This window comes from Podarcis cretensis (assembly GCF_951804945.1).
Source record: "Podarcis cretensis genome assembly, chromosome: 9".
Lineage (NCBI taxonomy): Eukaryota > Metazoa > Chordata > Lepidosauria > Squamata > Lacertidae > Podarcis > Podarcis cretensis.
In genome coordinates this window covers 53,184,051-53,200,272 of record NC_137178.1, presented here as the reverse complement: position 1 = coordinate 53,200,272, position 16,222 = coordinate 53,184,051, and the positions used below count along the sequence as shown (strand labels likewise).

The following is a 16,222-nucleotide window of genomic DNA, read 5'->3' as shown; positions in this document are numbered from 1 at the left end:
ACACACACACACACACACACACACACTTAGGATGCAATTCTAACTTCACTACTATGGTGATGCCAATGTGACATTGCTAAAAAACATCTCTTTCGAAGGAAATGGGATATTGTGCAAAGAGTACAGGAGAACAACGGAAACATTGAGCCACACACACACACACACACACACACACACACACACACACACTGATTTCAACAGAAGCCTCCAGAATTACCTCTTCCCTTCCACCTTACCAGTTTTTCCTCACCCCACACATGTATTCTGGCATAAGTGTACGGTATGCAATCCTACTCATAGCAGACCCATTGAAGTAAATAGACATGATTGATTTAGGTTCATTAATTTCAAAAGGTTTTCTCTGAGAACTTAGTTGAGTACTGCAATGAATGCTCCAAACACAAATGCAACGCTCCAAACGTACGTGCAAAGAAAGTTGTACAGGATAACTTTCAAATTCAAGAGAAATCTCCAGAATTCTTTCTCCTCATTCCCATTCCCCTACTTGGGGGGGGGGGGGGATAGGTTTTCTATGCAAGCAAGTGCCCACCTTTTCTCACAACCATCTTGGCAGAGGAGGAAAGATGTGCTATTGCATAAATGGATTAGCCACTATTTCTGCCTCCTTAAGCTTTACAATAAAAGCAATGGGCTTTACAGTAACCCCTGCATAAATGAGAAATCCCCTGTACTATCTGTAGAAAAGTCTGTTCGCTGTGTGTTCTGATACCTTTTCTTCTAGAGAGAAAAAAAGCCCTGTTTGTCTGATTCTAATGTGGTGTCAGTGTCATTCTCTTAATTGTGGTGAGAAAAGTGTACAAAAGAAAACAAATATTAAAAGGTGTCTCCCAAATCTGCTGAAAAGGGGGGAGAGAGAGAGAGAGAGAGAGAGAGAGAGAGAGAGAACACAGAAAAGAGATTTGCAGGAATGAGTACCAGAAAATGGGGTAGATAGGATGTACCGTAGGTAAATATACATAGGTAGTTGCTTGTGGATGATGTCTGAAATCCTGTGCAATACCTCCATCTAGTGGTTTGCAAACAGTGCTGTGTGTCAACATAATGTTTACATGGGTGGAAATAACAGCAATCAATTACTGTGCAAGTACAAACTTGTTTATGTCTGCTTAAGACCTTAACTGAAATTTCTCAGAAGAGGTTTTCCTGAGCAGTTTTGTTTTGTCCCTGCCCCTCAAAAAAGGCAGTTCTGCACAATGATATTCTCTAAATATCTGCTACCTTTTTGTGGAAGGAACTATTTCCTTCCTCCTACCTGTTCCTCCCCCTCCCCATACCCTGGAATGAGAGTAGGGCAACATTAACCTATCTGTATGGGAAACCCCTGCAGACAGACAGTTGAGATGTATATCCACAGCAGCGACCAGAGGAGGAATGTGCAGAAGGAAGAAGCACACAACTGGACACCTATCTCTGCCTCGGCTGTAATAAAACATGTCTCTCCCGTATCAGTCTCTACAGCCACAGCAGACACTGTAACTCTACAACAATTTGATTTCACCCCTGAAGATACACTTTTTCATTATATCTTGGGATAGATGGATGCTAACAATAGTAGGTCCAGGGGCATTGTGGTAAATGCAAAATGGAAGCCAGACTACCAGCATAGCTACCAACAACCCCCCCCCCCCCAAGAAAAACTTAGGAAAAAACAAAGATGTACTGTTTTTGATGGTATTGCATAGAATCAAACTGACAACCATTGTATCTACTCTAATGAGCTTCTGTGCAGTCAGTGAGAAAACATACCACAAACAGATTTCTAGGAATTCAGTATAAGCACAGGGCCTTCAGATGTGCACCTAATTTCTCACTGACCATGCAGCCCAGCCTTTGCCTCACAGAGGAAGAAAGAGAAATGGTAACAGGAGAATTAATGGCACTTTGACAACATGCTTAAAAAGTCTCCTGCTTCAATAAGTCTTGAAAAGAGAATGTAAACATCTATATTGGCCTAAAGGCTCATTGACAGTACAAGTGCCCCAACTCTACTTGTGCATTACTATGCTCAAGGATTTATTTCTGCCCATATTTTTAAGCAAAGTGACCTGATTTGCACTTCCCATACACATTTCACAATTCTCCCAAGTATTGCGATACAGTGTTGGTCTCAAAATAACAAAAAAATGTGTGTTTTAGATTAAAATGCATATAAAATGCCCATTTTAGGATAAAATGCATAGAAGCGTGTTAATTTTGGGCTAAATTGTGCAGATCCTCTGGAGCAGATATAAAAAGCCCAATGCACAGAAGCAGCCTTGAGAGCATGATCTATGCTTCAAACAAATGTTGAAGCTCAGGAATAAAGAAGCCTGTATTGACAGGGAAAACAAACTCAATCTGTATTCAGTCTGGAACCCACTAACACTGGGTCAGCAGAGGTAAGCACCTCTGTTGCATTGTATTTCATTTCATCTCATCTCATCTTGTTGTCCCTTGAGTTCTTGGTACAAAGGAATTTGCAGCCCAGTGTTCTAATCCAGAACCACTAGATGGCAACCTTAACTTTGCACAGAATTTAAGCATGCTAGCACGCTCACACGCACGCACGCACGCACACACACACACCAAACAAACATGAGGATTTTGTGAATACAGTTGTACCTTGGATCTCGAACACCTTTGCTCCAGAAGGATTGAAACCCGGAAGTGAGCATTCCGGTTTTTGAACAATTTTCGGAAACCGAACATCCAGCACTGCTTCTGCGGCTTCCAATTTGCTGCAGGAGCTTTCTGCAGCTGATCAGAAGCCGCACTTTGGTTTCCAAACGTTTTGGAAGTTGAATAGACTTCCAGAACAGATTTTGTTCAACTTCTAAGGAATGATCTTACAAGCAGTAAATTCTTCAGGCCAAATAAATTTCGTGTTCAGAGTCATACTGAATGGAAGTTTGGCATTAATTTCACCAGAAGAAGGGCTAATACTTAAGAACTGTAGCAACACAAATATAATCCACAGATGAAGTTTGTTGAGAGTGATTTCTTTACCTCAACCTTCCCCTACCAGGTGCAATCTTTTTCTTTCTTTCTTTCTTTCTTTCTTTCTTTCTTTCTTTCTTTCTTTCTTTCTCTCTTCCTCTCTTTCTCTCTTTCTCTCTTTCTCTCTTTCTCTCTTTCTCTCTCTCTCTCAACCCCCAACAAATTTGGTCCCAATGGCTGGGAGAAACTGATAAAATACCCCTTCTGCCCCAGAATCTCATGTGGTCAGTTTGCATAAGCCTTTGCACAGTGTCCTTTTCAGAAACGAGATAGGATATTTCAGATAGCCAGGAGCTTAAAAACAGTAGTCTCTCAACAAGGGACCAAATGTTCAATCTCTCTGTGTCTTTTACATACACACACACACACACACACACACACACCCTATACTGCAGCACTTTAGCTCTAAAAAGCCCTTCTGTTAATTTAAACGTTGCTGAAACCAGCACAAAGCCCACAATAAACTGCTATCAACAGACCATACCAAAATCACAAAACAGTACAATTTCTAATGGTGAATCATTTTGTGTATTGTTAAGAACGGAAAGAGCCACACTTCTGAATAAGTTAAGTATCAGTCTTGACATCTAGGGGGACCCAATCCTTGTCTATAAATTCATTTAAAACACTAGACTGTATTTCATCTAAGATGCCATCAGAACTGCACGCATAAGTAGATCATTCTTATCTATGAATACAGCAGTGAAGTGAAACGTTGCCTCTGTGTATGTGTGGTTGCACTGTGCATGCTGTCAAATGGAATAGCTGTCAGAGCAAATTCATTTGAGAGCTTCAAGCCTCGAAAGCCTCCATTTACAACACAATGCATCCCATTTTTGCTGACACTCATGGTTGTCATTCCTCCCTACCCTTCCCCATTACTGCTAATACAACCCTATTTTCCCCTGTCTAAATTAAACTGTAACCAACTGATTGCCAAGAGAACAGGCCAAGGTCAATGCCCGGAATATTAAAACAGGAGGAAACTAATCTCAGCCCTCACTCTAAAATAAAATGTTATAAGAAGCCTGTGGGTGTTTATTCAAAGCTAAATTCCACTATGCTCAGTACAGCTTCCCCCAAGAACATTTTTATAGGATTGCAGCCTTGCAGTGCAATCACATGCATGTCCATCAGAGGTAAGCTTCAATGGGTTCCATGTGGCTTACTTCCAAGTTAGGGGTTGAAGGATTGCAGCCATTGTCATACTAGAGTTAGAAACACAATTTCTACCCGAATCTTCCCAGCTCCTATTCCATGAAGAACTTTGGTTTACTACAAAAACACAACAAATGTGTCTTTGTAAATGGGCATGGCACCATGCGCCTAAAACGACAGGTTTTTTTCTTGCTACAGATGCATGCTAATCCACTCCAGCATGGTTATAAACTAAGTATTGGTACCACATTTTTCTACATGTGTCCATGGTAACCCCTGGCAATGCTGTCCCGCCTCACAACATATGAGCAAACCCAAATATTAGTCACAGAAAGCAGGGGCAGACAACGCCCCCTCCATTCCATATCACTTATGTTTCTAGTGAATGATAGTTGTTATAAGGCTTATAACAATAATCTATTATTAGATTATTAGAGTTATGTGTTCTAGGTGTTGAACACAAAAGCATTTATCCCCTGTAAAAGCAGCAAATATTTGTCATGTGCCTACAATAATGCAAGAGTTGCAGTCATACCTTGGAAGTCAAACAGAATCCATTCTGGAAGTCCATTCGACTTCCAGAAAGTTCAGAAACCAAAGCACGGCTTCTGATTGGCTGCAGGAAGCTCCTGCAGCCAGTCAGAAGCCACGGAAGCCCCATAAGACATTCAGCTTCCAAAAATAGTTTGCAAACCGGAACAGTCACTTCCGGGTTTGCAGCATTTTGGGAGCCAAACCATGAACTAAGCTGTTAGAAAACCAAGGTACAACTGTATTAAGAAGTATAAAGAGTAGCCATAGCAAATGCTTATAAAACACACTGCATTGTTATTTATTTGTTTATTATTATGCAATCTACAGTCAAATCCTGTTCCAAAGTAAATCCCACTTAAAAGCCAATGGGACTAATTCCCAAATGAGTGCATTATGGGCCAGGCCTGCTACTCAAAAGTAAACCCAATTAAATTCAGTTTAAACGCACATAGGCTTGCACTCTTGGAGTTTATCTGAGAATGGGTCACTTTGCCCCTCCTGGAAATCTGAAATGGCACCTCTGACAGAAAAGGAATTCTCCTTTTGCATATTAGCCTTGCCATCTCTTGCTTGCTAGAGAAATACTGAAGTGAAATGTCTCTGTGTGAATCAATAACCCCCATGGTATGGTCAAGGTCAGCAAGACCAACACTGGAGTGGATTTGCTGAGCTAGCGCTGGGTGTGCAATTTTCAGTTGCGTGGCTAAACAGTTTTCCTGACATCCCCAGTTTTCTTCTTCTAAGTTGTCAACACTTTCGGGGTTGGAGAAAATGCACAGAATATGCTTCTTTGAACCAGCCCTGCTTTTTCCACTTCATTTTCTGACACCCATAAATGTGTGTACCTCAACAGATTGATGAATTATGCACCAGGGAAAAATAATAATAAAGGAAGTGAAGTCTTCTTCATTTGCATCATTCCAGTAAGTTACACAGTGCTGTACTTTATCATTTGGGTCACATGAAAACGAGAATTTCAATGTCACAAGTAAAGACCACCAGTATAGTAGCTGATGGGACAATCAAGAATGTCTGAGCATCAAGATTTTCTGAAATGACTGAGAATGACAGTACTGTGACTTTTTATAAATAGGTTTCCATGATAATTCTATATAGGACCAGGAAAGGATTCTTTCTCTAACTCCTCCCCCCTGCAAAGTCATATTGTCTAGTAACATTGGGAGATGTGGAGTTGGTGTCTTCTTGCCTTTCTCTGCAAGATGTGGCTTGGATCTCCTGCTTAAATCACCTTAAGCTGTTTAATAGTTGTTCAGTTTCCTGCTTGTGACGACCTTAATCTGAACTGCAGTTGCATAGGTTGCCTTGCTGGGCAGCTATTGTATTGGGTGAGCCTGCCTTTGGGCAGAGGTTGGACTAGATGCCCCCTGCTAAACTATACTGGGCAGCGTGTCACCATACCCCAGCTAGAGATTAGATATTTTTAAGAGTGTTCTGGAATACTTCCAGAAAAAAAATATATATCCATGGCATCTCAAGTCAAACTGACCCAGCCTACAGCTGAACACCGGATACTGTGAAAACTGTCTGTAGATTTGAAAACACTTTGAAGTGCTCTTAGAAACATGTTCAGTCTTAGAATATTAGACTCTTAATCATTCTAAACTACACCATTATACTGTTGAAATGCTGGCATGATATCATGCTGTGTGATGTCATAATGAGAGATGTATCAGTGAGCAAAGTCATATGTGCTTATCAAAAACTTCTAGGTGTCAGGCACTGGTTGGACGCAGAGGAATGGTGGGAGGAACCAACTGGGGAGCCCCCAAGAGAAGAAGGCTCAGAGCCTGGGTTGGTGGTGGTGCGAAAGCGATGAGTGGTCATGGGGGAAGACTGGGAGGAAGAGGTGGTGTTGGAAGCTCAAGAAGTAACAGGACTTAGTGAGCTGGGAGAGTCTGTGTCAGAGAGAAGTTCAGAATTAGAGGCAGAAGCTGAAGCAGGAGAGTGGGAAGAGGGAGGCCAAGAGAGAGAGAGATGAGTCAGGCTGGTGCAGAGTCACAAGTGTCTCTCCTTCCTGTTGTGACAAGTTCCCCTCCCCACCCCTTTTCTCCTGGAACCAGAAGAGGCATGAACAGAGCAGAGGAGAGGTTGGGTTCACACAGGCACAATCTCTGATTGTTTGGAAACAACCCTGAAGAGGAGGGAACTTAGGCAGTTCTAGTCTCGGCAACTGATCCATGGGATCAGCTGCTGTGCTCATTAGGTCTGACACTCCACCAAGTCTGTGCAGATCGTGTTCTTGCTAATAAAGAGTTAAATCTAACTTTGAACAGTGTGATTTAGTGCCAACTCACTCTTGACTGAAGGTTAAATGTAGCACATTGATACCAAAACATGTTGACGCTGATGGAAATGCTTTAGATCAGGTCTGAGGAAGCTTTTTCAGCCTGAGGGTCATACTCCCTTCTGGACAACATTATGACGACCACAAACAAGTAGTGGGTGGGGCCATAGGCAAAAATGGGTGGAGCAACATATGTCAATTTTACCTTTGTATACAGTAGGCCAGTTTCTACACACTCTATTCTCCATCCAGACCCACATGAGGCAAGTGTCCCAAGGACACTTATCAGCCAGGCAAATATATCTGAGTTAGAGTGTGGCCAGTGATGGCCTGGGAAGACTTCCAAGGGCCGGAAAAAGAAGCCTAGAAGATGTCGTCCTCTGCAGTGTAAGGCGAAATTCAGCCAGGATGTAGGGCAGGGCAAGGCAGTGTTGCTGCTGCGAAACACGGAGCTCTAAATTTGCTCCAGCAAAGAACAAGCTGAAACCAAACACTTACATAGTGATAGAGTCAGTTACAGCCTGATTACTGGCACCACCTATACTGCAAGATGCTGTTTGGCTTAAAAGCACCCAGCCTTCTCTAGTAACCTCTTGTGATGGAGCAGGGGAAGCTTAGGTCTCTGAGGGTCTTGTATAGTGTAGTCCACAGTCAGTGGATCACAGTGCCACCTCCTTGCGACATGGATGGTCCTGCATGTTCTTCCCTTTAAGGTTCAGAGTCCTCTTCTATACCACCCAGCTATGAAGGATCCAACTCCTGGTCATTGACGGTGGGTCATATCTGGCCTCTGGCCCTAAGGATTCCTACTCCTGCTTTAGACATTATATAAATATTAGTGCATGAACAGGAATATTATTTGGACAAAAGAAAAGCAGTTTGAATACAGTTAAATTAGGGAGAAAACAAGAGACTTAAAACACAACATTCCTGTTGGCTGGAGAAAGCCACTTCCGGGCCTGCCCAGGAGGTGGGGTTGCGGGCGTCACGCCCACCCCACGTGAGCGGGGGCTGGCGCCAGCCCCCGCGAGAGCAGGGGAATCCTCGTCGGGCCGGCCCCCCCAGCCAGCCAATCAGCTGGTCGGCTGGGGGGCGTGGCTTCCACTATTTAGGGCCAGCGCGGAGGGGGCTCGCCCTCTTTTCGCTGGCTCGCCCCCACGTTTTTTGGTGGTATTTTGGCTCCTGTTACTTGTGCTTGGTCGCTGCCTTTGGAATTTTGTTTCACAGGTCGTTTTTAGAGCGGGGATAGTACTTCTTTTCAGCACCGATTTGGTCATACAGCTGCCGCTTTTGCGATCAGCTGACCGGCGGTACTGCGGCTCTTTTAACCATCCAGCAGCAGGCGCGCTCTTGCGATCAGCTGTTTGGCGGTACTGCGGCTCATTTAACCATCCAGCCGCACGTGCGCTTTTGCGATCAGCTGTTTGGCGGTACTGCGGCTCATTTAACCATCCAGCCGCACGCGCGCTTTTGCGATCAGCTGTTTGGCGGTACTGCGGCTCATTTAACCACCCAGCCGCACGCGCGCTTCTACGATCAGCTGTCTGGCGGTACTGCGGCTCATTCAGTCTTTCAGCCGGTTCCCCGCTTCGCCTTCGCTTCGGCCACCCTTCTCCCTCCGCTGCAGGACAGCGCTTCGCCTGCGCTTTGTCTACCCTCCCTTTTGCTGCAGGACAGAGCGCTGGCACCCATCCATTCTGCCCCGGATCGCTCAGGCTGAGGGGTCCAGCCACCCAGCTGTTACTCTCCTGCGGTTCTGCTTGACTTCCTGAAGAGGACTTCGCCATCAGGTTGTATCTCGTTAATTTACTGTGATTCTTAGCCGCTGTTAGAGGAGCGCAAAGGTCCCTTGCTCAGTTTCTTTAAATTGTTTTAATCTGTTATTGTGAGGGCAGTTGCTTTTGGGGTTGCTGTTTCTCGCTTTTCTACCGGCTGCTCGGAGATTGTGCAGCGTTGCTAGGCGACGAGATAGTTTTGGCAGCCATTTTGGCTGAGCACGTGGGCTTGAGGCGGCAGCCATTTTAGGTGAGGCAAGCCACGTGGGAACTAAATTTTAGTGCGTCTTTGTTCGTTGCTTTGGCTTGCTGCTTTGGCTAATTCAGGAGGGTACTGGAACAGTGCGTGTAACTTCTGACTGTGTGCAGCGCTTATCCTGTGTGCAGCGCTTATCCATTTTTTGTTGGGATTTGATTACATCACTCGTTTGCTTAAGGCCGGATTGATTTGTTTAACAGCGGTTGGCACCATTGCTTAGCGACCAGCTGGTCCGGGCGCCATTTTGCTGGACCACGTGATCTCAGTAGCGGCCGCCATTTTGGGATAGGCGGTCACGCGTGGGAGCGTGTGTTTGGGCATTTGCCTCACTAGTGTTCTTATCCTTTAAATAAATACTAACTCGGTTCTTTAGTAAATTTGAAGGGTAATTTTAAGGCAATTTATTTTTGGCACATCATCAAATAGCAGTCAACCCTTTGCAGTAGGTGCAGCAGAGGCAGTTCAGTTATCACTCCTTTGCTGCTTTATTACCTGATTTTATTTGCCGGTATTACTGGGATTTACTGTATTATTACTTTAATTTTCTTGCTGGTTTTGCTGTGATTGGCCTTATTTACCGCGACTGGCTTGGCCTTAATTTATTTCGATTTAATTAAATTTGATTAATCTTAATTTGATTCATTTTCCTTCTTATTTTACTTTACTTCATTTCACTTAGATTTTATTTTCTTTGAATTTGATCTAATTTTGATTACTTTCACACTGCTAATTTTGATTAAAGTGCTTGTCTTGGGCATAGCATAATTAAACCAAGGGTGCCTCTAATCATTTAATTACTATTGTATATAATTCATAAGCTGTTTCAAAGGTAATCTAGTCCTAAGCTTCTTTGCAAGAGTTTTATTTGGCATCTAATTAATTACATAGGCACGGGCAGCCTAGCCTTACTGCGGTAAGTGTATAGCGCAACTTTCCTAAAGTTTCCCCCCTTGGGTTCTCCGGCTAGAATAAAACGAATAAATAGATAGATAATTAAATAAATAAGTGGATGAATATTAATAAGAATAAAATAATAATAATAATAATAATAATAAATTAAAAAAAAAAAAAAACCAGAGCTATTACAGTGCAGACAGTACTGAGTTAATATCACTCTACTTGAAGCAGACGGTACTGAGCTAATATCATTCGGCAGTAACACTTACCAGTGATTTAGCTTCAGCTAAGTCCGTCCAGTGCAGTCAATACTGAACTACATTACAGACCACTGCTTAATCCAGGGTACTGATTGAAGATATGTCGGCTCAGGGCAATCAGGTAAATGGCGTTGGATCTGGAGGGAACCAAGGGAACCAGGAGGAGTCTCAACCGTTTATTATTCCTAGTAACCCTCAGGCTTTGGCCCAGTTTTTCACTGCCTTCCAGGAGTTTTATAAGCAAAGCAGGTCGGCAGGTCAAGCGGCACCCGCGCCAGGGGCAGCAACTTCAACGGCAATCGCGACAGCGCCCGCATCGGTTGCACCGGTAATCGTGTCGCCAATGACAACGGCAGCAGGACCATCGGCGCCTTCTGCGCCAATACCGTTCTCCCAGGATTACATTGAAGACTCTCAACTTAGTGAGGTAGTACTTCCTGGTACTTCGACATCCACGATGGCGGTGTTGGCTGCGGCAAAAAAGGCGACAGGTCGGCGTAAGAAAAGCACCAGCTCTCAGCCGGCCTCCTCAGGCAAGGCAAGAGGAGGCCAGAGGGGAGCCGCGAAGGGCAAGGTTTGCACCCAGGGTTCTAAGGCTACTAACCCTAAGAAAGACCTAGGTGCATCTAGTCTTTTTCAGATCCCGCCCCCGCAGACGGCGCCAGCCGAGGGCGCGTCGGAATCAACTTCGGATGAGGAGGTGCATGATCGACAGGCGGTACTTGCAAGTGGCATTCCGGAACAGGCCCCCCCGGAGGTCCCTTCGGGGAAGAGGAAAGAAAAAAGGAAGCACACGTCCAAGAAGAGCAAGAAGAGCAGGCGGTCGGAATCCGAGGAGGACTCAGGTACTTCTTCCTCATCCGATTCTGATAGCGATGCTCCTAGGGAGGAGTATTGGGGCCATGGGGAGGATTGCGTGGGTCTTCCCGCATGGGCACATGAAAGGAGGGCCAACTCCTATCGTAAGACTTTCAATGGAACATTGGAATGGAAGGATGGCTCCCTGGTGCCAGATGTAAAAACCTCCACTCATTCCTCCACAGATTTCATTGTAGGCAACCACTTATCCCAAAGAAAAAGGGATAAAATCCTCAATGGGGATTTTATTGATTTATTCAGATTGTTGCCCCCTGCCAAACTGACAGGGAAAGGGGAAAAGAGGCGCAGTTACGGGAAGCGCAAATACAGAGCACCAAGAGTCGAACGCACTTTCGACAATTGGCTCAATGGGTTCCAGGTGTTTATGGGTGTGGTCAGCGCTGCTTATCCTAAACGGGCAATGCATTTGATCGCGTACTTGGCCCATGTTCGGAGGGCGCGGGAATTAGCCGGTGATTTTGCTGCTATGAATTACGACGAAGACTTCCGTAGAAATGCTTCTTTGCTACCCTCCACGCGCTGGGACCTGAGGGACCAAAACTATTGGTCGGACCATGTGGGCCCCTTCGTGGAAAAGAAGTACCAGGATCCATCAAAATCTTGGAGGACCGCCGCCAAGCAGAAGCGCCTATGTTGGGAATTTAATAAAGGGGTTTGTGCAAGGCCGGCCTGTAAGTACAGTCACGAATGTGAAAGATGTTGGGGTAATCACCCAGCTACTGCCTGCATTAAAGGGAGGCAGCCCTTTCGGGGCGGTAGGGGCTCCTACAATCACGGTCCCAGAGGTGGCCAGGGAGCCTCTTTCGGACCTCAAGGGAACAGGCAGTAACCTCAATTTGGCATTGGCCTATTCCCCCATCAAGCTGGCCCCGTTAAGAAACCTTTTAGACATCTACCCCAATAGAACAGCTGCAGTGTACTTATGGGAAGGTTTTAGCTCTGGTTTCAGAATCCCGGTAGCGTTTCCACCCAATGCGGGCGATCCCCCTAATCAGAAGTCAGTCAGGGAGATGCCGGAAGTTGCCCGAAAGAAAATTAGCAAAGAAATCAAAGCAGGCAGGGTAGCCGGCCCCTTTTTAGCTCCGCCTATCGTTGGCCTTCATGTATCCCCTTTAGGCATAGTCCCCAAGAAAGCGCCCGGCGAGTTTCGCATGATTCACAACCTTTCCTATCCAAAGGGAGGGTCCGTCAATGATGCGATACCGCAGGAGCTTTGTACAGTGAAATACGCCACCTTCGACCAAGCAGTCAAAGTCATTCGCCAATTTGGTAAGGGAGCGTGGCTGGCAAAATGCGACATCGAGTCGGCCTTTAGGCTTCTGCCAGTGCACCCGGAAGATTTCCGGTGGCTTGGATTCAAGTTTGAGGGGGCTTATTTTGTGGACAAGGCTATGCCCATGGGTTGCTCAGTGGCATGCGCAGCCTTTGAAGCATTCAGTACCTTCTTGGACTGGGCCCTTCGCTTTAGATCTGGCTCAGAGGGTGTGTCACATTACCTAGACGACTTTATCCTCGTAGCTGATAGCAGGCATGGGTGTGCAGAGCTTCTCAAAGCTTTCATATCTTTAGCAGGCGAGCTGGGGGTTCCCCTAGCCGACGACAAAACGGAGGGCCCAGCTACTACCATGGTTTACTTAGGCATCGAATTGGACACTGTAGCGCAGACCTCAAAACTGCCCAGAGAGAAGCTGGTGGCACTTGGTGATCTCATTCAGCAACTCCTCCCCCTTAAGAAAGTTACCCTTAGGCAGATCCAATCTCTTCTTGGTCATCTAAATTTTGCTTGCCGCGTGGTTTCCCCTGGCCGTCCTTTCTGTGGTCGCCTCGCTAGGCTGTCGGCTGGCCTGCGTTCCCCTCATCATAGGATTCGGCTTTCTAGGGAAGTAAAATCTGACCTACAAGTTTGGTTGAAGTTCCTCGAGAACTACAACGGCATTTCTCTATGGCAGGAGAACTTATCACTGCAGGTGGACTTTCAAGTGCATTCGGATGCTTCAGGCTCCCTCGGGTTTGGCGTATACTTTAAGGGGCAATGGTGTGCCCAGCGTTGGCCTGAAGCCTGGAGGGGAGGGCCCATTACCAGAGACCTAACCTTCCTAGAATTCTTCCCGATTGTAGTGGCAACCCACTTATGGTCAGAGGTCCTTAGCAACCATAGGGTTTGCTTCCACACCGACAACCAGGCGGTAGTTGCAGTCATCTCCAGGCAGGCCGCGCATTCCCCAAGAGTTGGTGCCCTCCTGCGTTCCTTTGTTCTCCGCTGTTTAGAACTTAATATCCACTTCTCTGCCAAATTTGTGCCTGGTGTTAACAATGATATCGCGGACGCCCTATCTCGTTTTCAGATGGACCGCTTCCGCTCGTTAGCACCGGATGCTCAGTTACTACCTCAGCCCTTCCCGGAACAGCTGTGGAGACTTGGGGACCAGAGTACTGGGAACCAGAAGTGATTCAGGGAGTATTAGCATCATTGGCGCCCTCCACATTGAGATCTTATAAGAAGGCGTGGTCAGATTTCTTAAAGTTCCGTGAGAAATCCAACGCCGTCAGGAGCAAAGCCCCTCCTGTTAGGTCCGAGGTCTTGTCCTATTTAGTGCACTTGAAGCGCCTGGGACGTGCCCCAAAAACCCTCAACCTACAGGCCGCAGCGATTTCGTTCTTTTGCAAAGCGTTATTTTCGTCAGACCCATGCGCTGAGTTCGTCATACGTAAGACCCTCGAAGGCTGGCGTAGATTGCAGCCTCCAGCCCAGGATGCAAGGAGGCCTATATCTTTTGACATACTTTCCCAGATCCACAAAAGGTTGAGAACGGTCTGTTGGTCAAAATATGAGGCGCGCTTGTTTTCAGCGGCATACTCCATTGCCTTTTTCGGGGCAATGCGTGTGGGTGAGGTGGTTTTTGAGGAAGGGCTGCACGGCTCCTCCCGGGGCTTACTGTTGAGTGACATTGCGCTTTCACAGGACGATTTGGTCGTGCGAATTCGTAGTTCCAAGACAGACCAGTTCAGAAAGGGGGCTCTGGTCCGGCTACTGGCAACAGGGGAACATGGCCCATGTCCGGTGAAAGACACCAGACGCTTCTTGTCTATGAGACCTAACATGGCGGGGCCTTTATTGATCCATGCGGACGGCGTACCCCTGACACGGCACCAATTCACCAGGGTCATGCGCTTAACACTTAAAGCTTGTGGCCTCCCACCAGCAGTTTTCGCGGCACACTCCTTTAGGATTGGAGCGGCCACCACGGCAATGCACCTGGGCCTTTCGGCCGAGAGGATTAAGGATCTAGGCCGCTGGAAATCGGACGCATACAAGCGCTACCTGAGAAATAATTCATGACATCCCAGCCAAGGAATTACTGACCATGCCTGTCTTTTGATTTCTTGCAGGAGTTATGGGGGTGCGCGTCTGGATAATCGGGCACAGCATCGTGCATTGGGCCAGGGTCCGCGCCATCAATTCCGGTCTGGGGCCGCGACTGGGCTTGCCTGAGGGCATCACGATATCTTGGGTCTCACGGAGGGGAATGCGTTGGGCTGAGATGTTGCCCGCATTTAAGATCAGAGTCGCGAGAGAGGGCCCCCCGGATGCTTTACTTATACAATTGGGTGAAAACGACCTAGCCTATAGGAAGGCGGCCGATCTGCAGTGGCACATATTTGGTGACTTGGAGGAGCTTAAGGCCGCTTACCCAAACCTCACAATCATTTGGGCCTCCTTGATGGAGAGGCGGGTCTGGAGGGATTGCAGGTGCCCGATGGCCATAAATAGGGCAAGGAAAGCCGTGGATCGGGCGGTGGTGCGTAGAGTGGCAGCCCTGGGGGGAAAGGTCATACGACACCCGGGCATTCGTTTCAATTGTGAGGCCCTCTACCGGTTTGATGGCGTGCATCTGTCTGATGCCGGAAACGATAGATGGCTGGAGGACATAGCTAAGGGGATAAGGGATTGGTTTCAGGCATGAGAGGATTGGCGGCGAGCATTTGCTCGTGTGGCGGTAGGCATTGGTAAGAAGGGGTTAAGACGATGTGTGGGGGTGGAGGAACGCCATCACCTCCCCCCAGCGAGCGAAGGGTGGTCCGTTAAAGGACCCCGGGGGCGTGGCCCTGTCCGAAGCCTATGGAGGTGTGGGCCAAAGGCACGCCCCAGAGCGGTGACCCGGGGGAGCTCCTAGTCGACGTGCCTCGCGGGAGTCTCCCCCGATATAAGGTTAACCCTTCCCCGTGTCTCCAGCAAATGGGCTGGAGCCGGATAGCCGTTAGGACCAATGCCTATGCCAATGCCTCTCATTCCTGAATTCAATAAAGTTGTGGCCTAATTCGCCCAATTAACCTTACATACGGTGTCTTGTGTCTTTATTTATCCTGGTGGGGGCGGGAACTCGCCACGCAAAGCCACTTCCGGGCCTGCCCAGGAGGTGGGGTTGCGGGCGTCACGCCCACCCCACGTGAGCGGGGGCTGGCGCCAGCCCCCGCGAGAGCAGGGGAATCCTCGTCGGGCCGGCCCCCCCAGCCAGCCAATCAGCTGGTCGGCTGGGGGGCGTGGCTTCCACTATTTAGGGCCAGCGCGGAGGGGGCTCGCCCTCTTTTCGCTGGCTCGCCCCCACGTTTTTCCCACCCTCCCTCCCTTTATTCGGTTTTAGGCTCAGGCAGGTCTTGACATTGCTATGGACTTCGGTCTGTCGCCGCAAGGGGCATGGTAGGAATTTTTCCCAATTGGCAACTTCGGGCCTTTTGGTTTTTCGCCTACCTCGTAGCAACTCGTCACAACTTCTCGGCATTGGCGGTAGGCATTGGTAAGAAGGGGTTAAGACGATGTGTGGGGGTGGAGGAACGCCATCACCTCCCCCCAGCGAGCGAAGGGTGGTCCGTTAAAGGACCCCGGGGGGCGTGGCCCTGTCCGAAGCCTATGGAGGTGTGGGCCAAAGGCACGCCCCAGAGCGGTGACCCGGGGGAGCTCCTAGTCGACGTGCCTCGCGGGAGTCTCCCCCGATATAAGGTTAACCCTTCCCCGTGTCTCCAGCAAATGGGCTGGAGCCGGATAGCCGTTAGGACCAATGCCTATGCCAATGCCTCTCATTCCTGAATTCAATAAAGTTGTGGCCTAATTCGCCCAATTAACCTTACATACGGTGTCTTGTGTCTTTATTTATCCTGG

General features: G+C 47.5%; 2 protein-coding genes across 5 annotated transcripts in view; one reads left to right on the top strand and one right to left on the bottom strand.

The window, feature by feature from the left end:
• The window catches only part of TLR3 (toll like receptor 3), a 72,317-nt gene that overhangs the window by 17,188 nt on the left and 38,907 nt on the right, over positions 1 to 16,222 (bottom strand). The gene's annotated exons all lie outside the window — the stretch shown is intronic.
• Positions 1,693 to 16,222, top strand: part of LOC307223765 (uncharacterized protein) — a 74,899-nt gene continuing 60,369 nt past the window's right edge. For all 4 annotated transcript variants that reach the window (XR_013842256.1, XM_079990085.1, XM_079990083.1 and 1 more), the window contains exons 1-2: positions 1,693 to 2,399; positions 5,543 to 5,612. Coding sequence is in view for 3 of the 4 variants with exons in the window: in XM_079990085.1 (XP_079846211.1) it covers positions 2,305 to 2,399; positions 5,543 to 5,612 (165 nt within the window). In the remaining variant the exon portion in view is untranslated. The remainder of the gene's footprint in view (positions 2,400 to 5,542; positions 5,613 to 16,222) is intronic.